Genomic DNA, 13,744 nt, shown 5'->3' with positions numbered 1-13,744 from the left:
TCATTTCTTCCCTTTTTAAAGTAGGTCATTCAAAGTGTTTAACTTTTCCTCTCTATAGTCAAGAGCTTTCTGGTAGCGCTAAGTGGTAAAGAACCTGCCTCCTAATACAGGAGACTTAAGAGACATTGGTTTGATTCCTGGGTTGTGAAGATCTCCTGGAGGAGGGGATGGCAACCCATTCCAGTATTCTCACCTGGAGAATCCCATGGGCAGAGGAGCCTGGTGGGCTGAAGTCCTTGGGGTCACTAAGAGTCAGAGTTGACTGAGGCCACAGCACACACGCATGACGCATGCTCTGCAGCCAAAGTGCCATTTACTTTGCACCTCGTCTTTATTATCTTTGTTACTATTAGTATTTAGGCGATTTTTATTTTCCATCATTTTTATCAACGATTTTCCACAAGCTCTGTCCCTTTTTTGTGACAGGGAGGTAAATTGGTGACATTGAAGCTTTGCTCTTTTGAGGTCAGGGTATCAGAGCAGGCAGACAGAGTCCTTGGTCTCCACCTGCTGGTGGCCAGCGTCACTGCAGCCACCCTCTCAGGTCTAAATCAGATCCAGTCGATGATGATGATGCTTGTTAAAATTATTAGCAAAGGAAAGGTGATAACATGCATATCTTGCACTAGTAAGATCGGATACAACCAAACTGATAGGTATATACAGCTGTAGAGATAAATCAGGAACTCATTATTAAAATCTTATTTGTGTAGAGTTAAAAGATTACTTTTGGCCACACCATTCAATACTTCACAGAAATCTATTCTCTTCAGGAGATACATCGATTCAGTTGAGAGTAAAATCCAATTACTAATAGTATGTGGTTGGAACATGTATGTAAGGGAGGTTTTATGTGTAATCACGTAGGGGAGCAGCCTGTCAGGTAACATAATGTCTGTGTTCTGATCTGTAATAGAACGTCTGTGTGTGTGTAGTAGGATTCACACTCAGCTTCCCATGCTGTCTGCATGATGCAGAGTCTGTCTGGCCCGAAACTGTTGAAACCAGGGGGGTGATCACTCCACAGGTGTGATTTTTTTCAGACAGATGGAAAGTATATATAACTTAGAATGATGACAACACAACTTGCTTTCTACATTTGAACTCCTAAGTCCATTGTATACACAGTGTGTTTATGTATAGTTTATTTGTAGTTCTTAGGATCCTGGAGAGAGCTTGTTGGTTTCTCCAATAGCAAAGCTAAAAGCCCTTGTTTATCACTCTTCTTGAAATTAAGATGCCTTCCTAAGTTATATTCTAAGCATTACTCTATTAACAGTGGCAACAATAACATATATAAAAGATCTATGTTTCTGTAAAACAAAAGATATAATTCTTTTAAATTTTTAAGTTAACTTTTATTATGGGAGTTTTCAGTCATTCACCTAAATATAAATCCCCCTGTACCTCATACCCCACTTATCAGTGCTTATAATGCACCTTAAATAAGTATCATGTAAAAGGATTGTTTTTCTGAACTCATGTACTTAATGACAGAGTAGGAAAAAAAAACTACATTCTATGTCATGGCCAGTGACTGTGTTTTAAATCATTGCGTATGTTGTGGAGGTAATAGGATATCAAATTCTGATAGTAGGAAATTCTCCTAAGAGAAGGAAATAGCTTCTAAAAATATGAGTGATACTTGTCCATATAACAAATATCACAGTGCTAGCATTATTTTTCATTTCCAAAGTAAAATGTTGTAGAAAATGTTTTCAGCAACAGGTTAATTTTATATCAGTTATTTTTGTTTTTTATTGCAGTATGGTTGGTTCATGATTGTGTTTGTTTCAGGTGTACAGCAAAGTGATTCAGTTTATATATATATATTCTCTTTCAGATTCTTTTCCCTTCTAGATTATTACAAGATATTGAGTATAGTTCTGTGCTATATAGTAGGTCCTTGTTGGTTATCTATTTTCTATTTAGTAGGGTGTGTATTTGGAGAGGAGAATGGCAACCCACTCCAGTGTTCTTGCCTGGAGAATCCCACGGACGGAGGAGCCTGGCGGGGCTACAGTCCATGGAGTCGCAAAGAGTCAGACACAACTGAACGACTAACATACGCACATGCACACACAGACAGGGTGTATATTGCAATGGGTTATTTTTATAAGTAAAAGTACTTTTGAGTCAGAAGGAGGTTTTTTAAATGCCCTGCTATGGCCATAGGTGTGTGGCTCAGAATCTCCATCTCCCATTTCTGAGGCCCACTCAGCAGGCACTGTGCATTACCCTTTTCAGTATTCTGGGTTCAACAGTTAAAGTATCTGCATCATGAAAGCTTTCCTAACTTAATAGGACAAACTGGGTAGAGTTTATTCAATAAGGAAAAAGAATGATTAATGCCAATCACATCAGCTAGCAAGATCAGTTTTTGAAAGATGCTTCCTGAGTGTATTATATACAATTAATCTTCAGTGCTCCTTTTTCTCAGTCTTTCTGATTTGATTCTCTGAAATCAAGTCTGCAAATTGATGTGAGAGTCTTGTAAAGACTTGGACTCCATAGCCAATCTGTTCAAAACTAAAATTTCTGATTGTACTTTATTTCACTAGTCCAAGTTTTACATACTACTTAAAGCTCTTCTGACTACATTCCAACCTTAGAAACAAGATTCTCATTTTTTTCTATTTTGTGTTTCCTAATAAAGGACCCTAAATCTGACTTAATTTGAATTATCATATATATTTGATGACAAAAATGATTCTCCCTTCATTCTCAAGAGGTCTCATTGAGAAACTTGCTAATTTTTTTTTAATGAATTTAATTTGGCTTATGGGACCTTCTCCATGAAGACTTGAAAGTTTATATTTTTAAATGCAGTTTATAAAATTCTGACTTTGTGTGATAAGGATGCTTGTCAATGGCTTTCTTCCGTGGTCCAGGTAGTATCGGGCCTGGGCCCCTTCCATTTTTGTCACTCAGATATCCTCTGCAATACTGCTATCATCTGCTTTTAGCCAACAAGGATTAAAAAGAGCTTGTGGAGGGGGCTGTGCACACCTTAAAAGCCGTGTTTCAAGAGTGGCATGTGTCACTTCCATTCACATTCCGTTTGCTACACCACCTGCAAGGAAAGCTGAGGAATGTAGCCTTGTTGGGGGCCCAGGAGGCAGAGGAGTCAGAACTTGGAGCAGGTGGCAGACTCTGCTGTACCTGAATACTGGGCTCTGGGACATGACAAAGAAAGCCTGAAGTCTGATGGCCTCAGAAGAGGGGAGAGACATGACAGGGCTGAGTCTGACTCTTACTGAGGCCTGTTTGGTTTACAGATCATCCCTGGAACGGAGGCTGATGTGACGGCTGGGACCTTGGTGCCGGCAGCTGAGGGGGTTCCAGTGGAGGAAGCAGAGACAGAGAAGGCGGCTCTTCCTGCTGGAGCAGGAGCAAGTTTAGAGGAGGCCAAGACTGACATTGAAGCCACAGAGGCCATAGATGGTGACAGATCTCAACTGGAAGAAACAGAAGCAGTGGCCACTCAGGTACATGTCCTAGAAAATGGAGTTTCTGGGGAGATGGTGGCCACTGGAACCCTCTGTTGGCTAATGGTGATACCTCTTTTGGATGTGGAGTAATGGATGGTGTGTAGCCATTTTGTGGCTCCCACTCCACCAAAACAACATATTTCATTCTCAGGAAGAGTGATCTCAGCATTCTCCTGTATCAGCATTGTGAAGCTCCACAAGGCTCCCCTGGCTCTGGTGGACTGGGCTTAAGCACAGATAGGGGCAAGGGAAACCATGGTATTAAGTGATGGAGAAAAAGAATGAAGCACAGATGAGGAAAAGGATATGAATGGAGGGAGGGACGAGGAAGAGAATTTGATAGAACAATAGGCTTGTTGGGTGGATTAGGTGAGATAATAGCCAGAGTCCTCAGCTGGGTGCCAAGCACATGGTGGGAAGCCAGTATTAGTAGTTAAGTCATATTATTATTATTATCACTCTTTATTATTCAGTTCAGTTCAGTTCAGTCACTCAGTTGTGTCCAACTCTTTGCAACCCCATGGACCGCAGCACGCCAGGCCTCCCTGTCCATCACCAACTCCCGGAGCTTGGACATCAAACTCATGTCCATTGAGTCGGTGATGCCATCCAACCATCTCATCGTCTGTCATCCCCTTCTCCTCCTGCCTTAATCTTTTCCAGCATCAGGGTCTTTTCAAATGAGTCAGCTCTTCACATCAGGTGGCCAGAGTATTGGAGTTTCAGCTTCAGCATCAGTCCTTCCAATGTACATTCAGGACTGATTTCCTTTAGGATGGACTGGTTGGATCTCCTTGCAGTCCAAGGGACTCTCAAGAATCTTTTCCAACACCACAGTTCAAAAGCATCAATTCTTTGGTGCTCAGCTTTCCTCATAGTCCAACTCTCACATCCATACATGACTACTGGAAAAACCATAGCTTTGACTAGATGGATCTTTGTTGGCAAAGTAATGTCTCTGCTTTTGAATATGCTGTCTAGGTTGGTCATAACTTTCCTTCCAAGGAGTAAGCGTCTTTTAATTTCATGGCTGCAGTCACTGTCTGCAGTGATTTTGGAGCCCAGAAAAATAAAGTCAGCCACTGTGTCCACTGTTTCCCCATCTATTTGCCATGAAGTGATGGGACCGGATGCCATCACTTAGTTTTCTGAATGTTGAGCTTTAAGCCACCTTTTTCACTCTCCTCTTTCACTTTTATCAAGAGGCTTTTTAGTTCTTCTTCACTTTCTGTATGTATGTATGTACATTTATGTATCTGAGGTATTGATATTTCTCCCGGCAATCTTGATTCCAGCTTGTGCTTCCTCCAGCCCAGCATTTCTCATGATGTACTCTGAATGTAAGTTGAATAAGCAGGGTGACAATATACAGCCTTGACGTACCCCTTTTCCTATTTGGAACCAGTCTGTTGTTCCATGTCCAGTTCTAACTGTTGCTTCCTGACCTGCATACAGCTTTCTCAAGAGGCAGGTCAGGTGGTCTGGTATTCCCATCTCTTTCAGAATTTTCCACAGTTTATTGTGATCCACACAGTCAAAGGCTTTGGCATATTAAAGTGCCTTAAACTCTCCATTAGGCTCCTTTTACCAAAAGCCCATCCCTATGTTGGGTAATGGGTCATTAATATGACATGAAGTTGGAGTTACCCCAGAGACACGAAGGCAACAAATACAGAGACTCCTAATGTGAGGCCTCAAACCCAGAGGCCACAGCAAGGACGGCTCTTCTAAACCCCATGTTCTTCTTGCTCCTCTGAATTCTAAGTAGAAACAGTGAAGAGTTCGTTTAACGTGAGGTTTTGCTTTTTCCTGATTATTTCACTTATAATAAATTTCCAGAAGTCTTTCCAGAGCTCCTTAATGCTTGAAGCTAAACGATCCTGTTCAAACAGCTGGCAGTGGTACTACTTAGTGAAATAACTCAAAAGTATATTCTATATTTTTCCATAGATTGTCTTGTCACAATGCAAGGCATATTTCTGTATGTGTGACAATATGCTCATTGAGAGAATGTATTATTTTCCCCAAATTGAAGAATGGAGGTGCCTATCTATATTTACTGATATCTGAGGATATATAGAACTTGATCTCCAGGCTTCCAATATACTAGTGAAATTCCCTTCCCTGCTCATCTTCGTTAAAGAATAAAACAGGTCTTGATCCTTTGGTTCTGTTTTGCCCCCAGACAGCACAATACTTAGAGCAGTTGGTGGGAATTGTCATTGCTCAAGTTATCACTGCAGTGTGAGCTCTGATGATAACCAGCAAGCAAAGGACATCTCCAAACAGGGGCCAGATCTTTACTAACAATAGGGTTTCCAGGAGAAAAGCAATCACAGGTGGTTAAATGTCAGTTTCAAGTGAGGGTTACTATTCAGTGGGACAAGAATGGACCACTGTGAAAAGGAGAGCATCCTTAGAGTCTAGCTATATTCCCTGTCAGGATTATACCCCTCCTCCCATCACGATTAACCTCTCTCCCCAAAATCTGCTAGTCCACTTCCCAACTTCCTGAGAAACCTGTCTTACCTAACTGCCTGGTTGTCAAGGATCCACAAATTAGTCCCATTAAAGGTTTCTGTCTCAGGAGACAGAAAAAGGAGGCCATGTTGGGAGGAATGTTTTGCAAGGTGGAAGGATTTGAGACCAGAAAAGTTGGGTGAAGGGCAGACGTTTAGCTGGATGGGAGACGTGGGGAAAGTGGAACCACGGTGGGTGGGATGGGCTAGAGGAAACTCCTGGAGAGTACAGAAGCCTTCTTTCCCAGCCCTTGCCCACACCACCATATTTTTCTCCCCCCAGGAGAAGGTCATCCCTTCTGTCGTCATACAGCCCGCCTCCAACAATGAAGGGGAAGGAGAACACGAAGGAACCGTGGATGCAGAGTACAAAGAGGCGACTGATGACACGGCTCTTCCCGGCCCCACCAGTGAGATGCCAGAGCTGGCCTCGGAGGAGCAGAAGGCGGCCAGGGCCTCCCAGCCTGCACCTTCTGCTCCCTCTGCAAGCGAGGCCTTCCAGGAAGTGCCTCCCGGCTTCCTCTACAAGGTTCTAACTTTTATTTTTGCCCCCTTTTTTTCTTACTTTATTCAGTGTCAGGAAAATACAATAGTAAAGTCAGTCACCTTTGATGGAGAATACAGTGTAATTAAATTTACTCTTTTCTTAATTGAGGACTCTGTTTCAGTTTGATTTGCAGTTCACCAAAGTTCATTGTTTTGGAGAAAGAAATGGCAACCGACTCCAGTATTCTTGCCTGGGAAATCCCATGGACAGAGGAGCCTGGCAGGCTGCAGTCCAGAGGGTCGTAAAGAGTTGGACAGGACTGAAGCGACTTGGCACACAAAGTTCATTGTTTAGTTTCAAAGCTTGTACATTTGGTGGTCTTGTCTACACAAAAGGATACACTTCAGATGCCATGTGCCACACTGACTATTAAATATGTTTTCAGTTCTCTATGATCTGCTTTACAATTTTGCTTCAGTTAAAGCTGAGTCTCTTTTAAAAAGGAGAAATGTGTTTCTGGTCCCTTAACATTTCTTACTTTTTAATCTGGTGACCATTGGTCTTTTCTTTGCTTTGAAGCCCTTTTGTGCAGACTTGGTTGTCTGGTTTTCATTCTTTTGCCATATGTATTTATTGTTTTTGTTACTGGATTACTTTTGCCTTCATCCTCACATCACATTATAACATTGTAAGATTTCCATGCTGCTGGGCTGCAAGAAGCACAGTCATGTCTTCTATATTTTAACAACTGGTAATTAAAGAAAGTTCGGCCACAAGGTAAATGATATGCCCCTTGGTAGTGAATGGGGTGATTGTTTCCTCCCCAAGTGCCCCCTCGAGCTCCCCCTAGAGCCCAGGGCTTGAAATTATCCATGTGCTTATCTGCTCTTTGCTGGAGGGCAGGAAACACCTTGCTGCAGTTGTATGGCACAAAGTAAGGGGTACATAAATATTTTAAAAGTGAATAAATATGTTAATTGGCTTCTATGATAAGGAAGGGAGAAGGCAATGTTACCCCACTCCAGTTACTGTTTCCTGGAAAATCTCATGGACGGAGGAGCCTAGTGGGCTACAATCCACGAGGTCGCTAAGATTTGGGCACAACTGAGTGACTTAACTTTCACTTTTCACTTTCATGCACTGGAGAAGGAAATGGCAACCCACTCCAGTGTTCTTGCCTGGAGAATCCCAGGGACGGGGGAGCCTGGTGGGCTGCCGTCTCTGGGGTCGCACAGAGTCGGACACGACTGAAACGACTTAGCAGCAGCAGCATGATAAGGAAACAAATGATGGAGAGAAAGTTTTTCTCAGAGAGGCCATCAAATGACTAGTCTTCATCAATGGAAGGGTCCTTACCAAAAAGCCCAGTTTTAATACGTTTTTAATAAAAGTGTTAGTCACTCAGTCATGTCCAACTCTTTGCTACCCCATAGACTAGCCCACCAGGCTCCTCTGGCCATGGAATTCTCCAGGCAAAAATACTGGAGTGGGTAGCCAATCTCTTCTCCAGGGGATCTTCCCTTCCTAAGGATCGAAACTGCATCTCCCACATTGCGGGCAGATTCTTTATTGTCTAAGCCACCAGGGAATCCCCATACTTAAGCCTAATACCTGGGCTTAAGCCAGGGGCTTAAAGGTAGATGATCCTACCTAATAGATTATAATTGGAATACTAATATGCATATTTGACTTGGCATTTCCAACTTCAGCTCTTTGTCTTTTAAAAAGTATTAAATATGTGTGTGCTTGTAGGGATGGAATTGAGTAGAATAGTCATTGTCTTTTTCTTCTATTTGCTCCTTAGAAAGTAGCTGCTACCTTGCCACCTCCATTGGGGACAGGTGGGCTTAATAGATTGATGAATTAATTAATATGGAGGAAAAAACTAGATATGTGGCCACTAAGCCAGTGTTCCACTGTGTTCTGTTTTAAGAAAAGGGCATGAAGTCAAGCAGGCAGGGATACCAAGCAAGGCCAGGTCTGGCTGGGTCCCTCCCTGACTTTGCTCAGTAGCTGCACTGTGAGCTGGGGAACAGCATTTACCCAATATCTGGGCTTCAGTGTTTTCATCAGAAAAAATGAATTTGGCAATAAGACAGTCATTTCTAGCTCTTTCATGTTATGCTTCTGTATATAAAATATACAATTTAAAAGCCAGTTGTTCTGAAGGCTGCCTTTTCACCTTGCTAATAGTTTCCTTTGTTGTGCAGAAGCTTTTAAGTTTAATTAGGTCCCATTTGTTTATTTTTGCTTTTATTTCCAATATTCTGGGAGGTGGGTCATAGAGGATCCTGCTGTGATGTATGTCGGAGAGTGTTTTGCCTATGTTCTCCTCTAGGAGTTTTATAGTTTCTGGTCTTATGTTTAGGTCTTTAATCCATTTTGAGTTTATTTTTGTGTATGGTGTTAGAAAGTGTTCTAGTTTCATTCTTTTACAAGTGGTTGACCAGTTTTCCCAGCACCACTTGTTAAAGAGATTGTCTTTAATCCATTGTATATTCTTGCCTCCTTTGTCAAAGATAAGGTGTCCATATGTGCGTGGATTTATCTCTGGGCTTTCTATTTTGTTCCATTGATCAATATTTCTGTCTTTGTGCCAGTACCATACTGTCTTGATAACTGTGGCTTTGTAATAGAGCCTGAAGTCAGGTAGGTTGATTCCTCCGGTTCCATTCTTCTTTCTCAAGGTAGCTTTGGCTATTCGAGGTTTTTTGTATTTCCATACAAATTGTGAAATTATTTGTTCTAGCTCTGTGAAAAATACGGTTGGTAGCTTGATAGGGATTGCATTGAATCTATAAATTGCTTTGGGTAGTATACTCATTTTCACTATATTGATTCTTCCAATCCATGAACATGGTATATTTCTCCATCTATTAGTGTCCTCTTTGATTTCTTTCACCAGTGTTTTATAGTTTTCTATATATAGGTCTTTAGTTTCTTTAGGTAGATATATTCCTAAGTATTTTATTCTTTCCATTGCAATGGTGAATGGAATTGTTCCCTTAATTTCTCTTTCAGTTTTCTCATTATTAGTGTATAGGAATGCAAGGGATTTCTGTGTGTTGATTTTATATCCTGCAACTTTACTATAATCATTGATTAGTTCTAGTAATTTTCTGGTGGAGTCTTTAGGGTTTTCTATGTAAAGGATCATGTCATCTGCAAACAGTGAGAGTTTTACTTCTTCTTTTCCAATTTGGATTCCTTTTATTTCTTTTTCTGCTCTGATTGCTGTGGCCAAAACTTCCAAAACTATGTTGAATAGTAATGGTGAAAGTGGGCACCCTTGTCTTGTTCCTGACTTTAGAGGAAATGCTTTCAATTTAATTCAAGAAAATAATAGCAAATGAAGCAACAGACAAACAACTAATCTCAAAGATATACAAGCAACTCCTACAGCTCAACTCCAGAAAAATAAATGACCCAATCAAAAAATGGGCCAAAGAACTAAATAGACATTTCTCCAAAGAAGACATACAGATGGCTAACAAACACATGAAAAGATGCTCAACATCACTCATTATCAGAGAAATGCAAATCAAGACCACTATGAGGTACCATTTCACGCCAGTCAGAATGGCTGTGATCCAAAAGTCTACAAGCAATAAATGCTGGAGAGGGTGTGGAGAAAAGGGAACCCTCTTACACTGTTGGTGGGAATGCAAACTAGTACAGCCACTATGGAGAACAGTGTGGAGATTCCTTAAAAAACTGGAAATAGAACTGCCTTATGATCCAGCAATCCCACTGCTGGGCATACACACTGAGGAAACCAGAAGGGAAAGAGACACGTGTACCCCAATGTTCATCGCAGTACTGTTTATAATAGCCAGGACATGGAAGCAACCTAGATGCCCATCAGCAGATGAATGGATAAGAAAGCTGTGGTACATATACACAATGGAGTATTACTCAGCCATTAAAGAGAATACATTTGAATCAGTTCTAATGAGATGGATGAAACTGGAGCCTATTATACAGAGTGAAGTAAGCCAGAAAGAAAAACACCAATACAGTATACTAACGCATATATATGGAATTTAGAAAGATGGTAACAATAACCCTGTGTACGAGACAGCAAAAGAGACACCGATGTATAGATCAGTCTTATGGACTCTGTGGGGGGGGGGAGATTTGGGAGAATAGCATTGAAACATGCATAATATCATGTATGAAACGAGTCGCCAGTCCAGGTTCGATGCACGGTACTGGACGCTTGGGGCTGGTGCACTGGGACGACCCAGAGGGAGGGTAGGGGAGGGACGAGGGAGGAGGGTTCAGGATGGGGAACGCGGGTATACCTGTGGTGGATTCATTTCGATATTTGGCAAAACTAATACAATATTGTAAAGTTTAAAAATAAAATAAAATTAAAAATAAATAAATAAATAAAAGCCAGTTGTTTAGTCTTGGCTCTGGGAAAGAGGTCAGGGACACAGGAGAGAGAAAACTAGCCTTGATTAAATAGTTATCCAGGCTGGGCAACGAGTCCACCAGGGTTCATTTTAGTACTCTCCTGCTTCTTAAAAATTTTCAGTAATCAAAATTTAAGGAAATCTTTTAAAAAGGGGGAAAGAAGAGTGGTGGGCTAAGACAGATGTTTAAGCTGGTAGTAAAGTAGCCCTAGGTATCTAATCCATGGTGAATGATACCGTTGTGTTATTATCATCAAAAGGGCTAAGAAACTAGAATTCAACCCCACCACTAAAAAGAAATGATAATTATGTAACTTACTCAGGTGCTAGATAGTACTACAGTGGCCATCATGTTACCATATGTAAATGTATTAAATTAACATGGTATATACCTTAAATGATACAATGTTACATGTCAAATATATTTCCATTAAAAACCAGAAAAAGAGAGAAAGGAAACAGATTGTCATGGTTTAAAGGTAAGATAGGGAAGGAAGTTTATTTAAGAAATTGATCACAGGGTTTAATTAGATAGTACTTTCCATATAACATACAAGTGATGGTTTTCCCAATTATTAATTGTTTTACAGAGGAACTTTTCACTAGGCATCTTTAGGTTAAAAAATAAACAAATAGTAACAAAGCATTGGTGATAATAAAATAGAACTCTCTAACAAAAATGTGAGAAATTAAAATTTAATTAATGCACTAAATTTTAGCTTTGGAAAAAGGCATTACTTTACTAAATATATAGTACATTCAGATGGCCTCAGTGTCTGCCTGTATAACTCAGATATTTTTAAGTAAACAGAGATTAGAATTTCCTTTGTTGTTAGAGTCCCTAGAAAAAGAAAAGAAAGTGAAGTCACTGAGTCGTGTCTGACTCTTTGAGACTCCGTGGACTGTAGCCTGCCAGGCTCCTCCGTCCATGGGATTTTCCAGGCAAGAATACTGCAGTGGGTTGCCATTTTGGGCTTGACTCGTATCTTCATCTTTTTTTATCCAGTTTAGAGATGCTTCTAAGAGTGCCTGCTGATAATCTGGCTGAAAGACTTTGCTTTTATATCTTCTTTTCTTTCTAAAATGAATCAGTTCTTTTACAATCTTTTGCAGGTGGAAACACTGCACGATTTCGAGGCAGCAAATTCTGATGAACTTACCTTACAAAGGGGTGATGTGGTGTTGGTGGTGCCCTCAGATTCGGAAGCTGACCAGGTAAAGGATAAGGGCAGAAAGTACCACAGGCTCTACTGGTTTCTCCTGAGGGTCAGGTGGGCTCAGTGACTTCCTGAAGATGTTTCTACCTTCTGAGTTGCTCCATGAATGCTCAGTTGCTCAGTGGTGTCTGACTCTGTAGCCCCATGAACTATAACCCGCCAGTCTCTTCTGTCCATAGAATTCTCCAGGCAAGAGTATTGGAGAGGGTTGCCATTCCCTTCTTCAGAGGATCTTCCTGACCCTAGGATCAAACTTGGGTCTCCTTCATTGCAGGAGGATTCTTTAACATCTGAGCCACCAGGGAAGCAGTGTACTTTGGCTTAAGTACTTGAACCTATTTATAATAGCTGCTTTATAGTTCTTACTGTGAATTCCAAAAGCCGGGTCATCTCAGGACACATTTCTGTTGCTTTTTGTCTTTGGGTCATATTTTCCTATAATTAAAAAAAAATGATACTGGACACAGTGGATGTTGCATTGTAGAGTCTCAATTCTGTCTTCTACCTCTGAAAATTGTTTCTTTTTAACAGGCATTTAAATGAGTAGATAAATACCTTGAATTCATGGAAGTTTGTTTTAGTCTTTTTACTCTCAGGCTAAGTTCTTAGTCCTGAGAGATGTCTCTACCTCTCAGACATTCTCCTTTGGGATTTCAGTAGAAATCCTGAAGAATTATCAAGCCCACTAGCTTTGTGGGATCTGAACTTAAAATTCTGCCTCCTCTGCACTGCCAGTGCTGAAATTTCTACTTAGCTGTTGTTGCCTTCCTGCCGTTCCTTTCCCCCAGGCTCCTAGAGAAGCCCTTATGCATTTACAGCTTGGGTTGCAGCTCAGGATTCCAGTAAAGAAGTTTTCTGTATATTTGAGGTTCCCTCTGTGTACTCCCCTCTTTCAAGATATTCTCCATAAAAGTACAGCTCCTCTGGCAACCGTAAACTCTATCCTCTGAATGCCCTGCATCACACAGACTGAGGTTAACCCTCAGGAAAAACCTTGTTAACAGCTCTAACCCAGTGTGGTTTCAGGGATTAAATATCACCCAATTTCTGCACTGGTGGCTCATAAATGGTAAAGAATCTGCCTGCAATGTAGGAGACCCAAGTTCTATTCCTGGGTTGGCAAGATTGCCTGGAGAAGGGCATGGCAACCCACTCCAGTATTCTTGCCTGGAGAATTCCATGGACAGAAGAGCCAGGTGGGCTGCAGTCCATGGGGTTGCAAAGAATCAGACATGACTGAGCAACTAACATGTTCACTTTCAATGTCTGCCTGCTTTTGTTCATTTTCAATGCCTTCACATAGTTGATATGTATACCTGCTAAGTCACTTGACTCATGTCCAACTCTCTGCAACCCTATGGACTGTAGCCCACCAGGCTCCTCTGTCCATAGAATTTTCCAGGCAAGAATACTGGAGTGGGTTGCCATGCCCTCCTCCAGGGGACTTTCTCAACCCAGAGATCAAACGCAGGTCTCCTGCATTACAGGCAGATTCTTTACCATCTGAGCCTCCAGGGAAGCCCTCTAATATATAAACTTATATTTTGTAGCAGTCATTTTTATATAAAAATAGTTCCATTTATGTATGCACATGTATCTACAACTATAAATA

At 41.1% G+C, this 13,744-nt stretch overlaps 1 protein-coding gene across 2 annotated transcripts in view; it reads left to right on the top strand.

Moving 5' to 3' along the window:
* AMPH (amphiphysin) overlaps positions 1–13,744 on the top strand; it is a 215,109-nt gene that overhangs the window by 197,434 nt on the left and 3,931 nt on the right. For both annotated transcript variants that reach the window (XM_086398398.1, XM_086398397.1), the window contains exons 18-20: positions 3,279–3,488; positions 6,294–6,539; positions 12,029–12,130. In XM_086398398.1, coding sequence (XP_086254524.1) covers positions 3,279–3,488; positions 6,294–6,539; positions 12,029–12,130 — 558 coding nt within the window. The remainder of the gene's footprint in view (positions 1–3,278; positions 3,489–6,293; positions 6,540–12,028; positions 12,131–13,744) is intronic.

Source organism: Bos grunniens, chromosome 4 (assembly GCF_055505025.1).
Source record: "Bos grunniens cultivar Pamir isolate PY7600 chromosome 4, Bosgru_T2T1.0, whole genome shotgun sequence".
Taxonomy (NCBI): Eukaryota; Metazoa; Chordata; class Mammalia; order Artiodactyla; family Bovidae; genus Bos; species Bos grunniens.
Note: the sequence above shows the minus strand (reverse complement) of the source record. Positions and strands in the feature narration are given on the sequence as shown.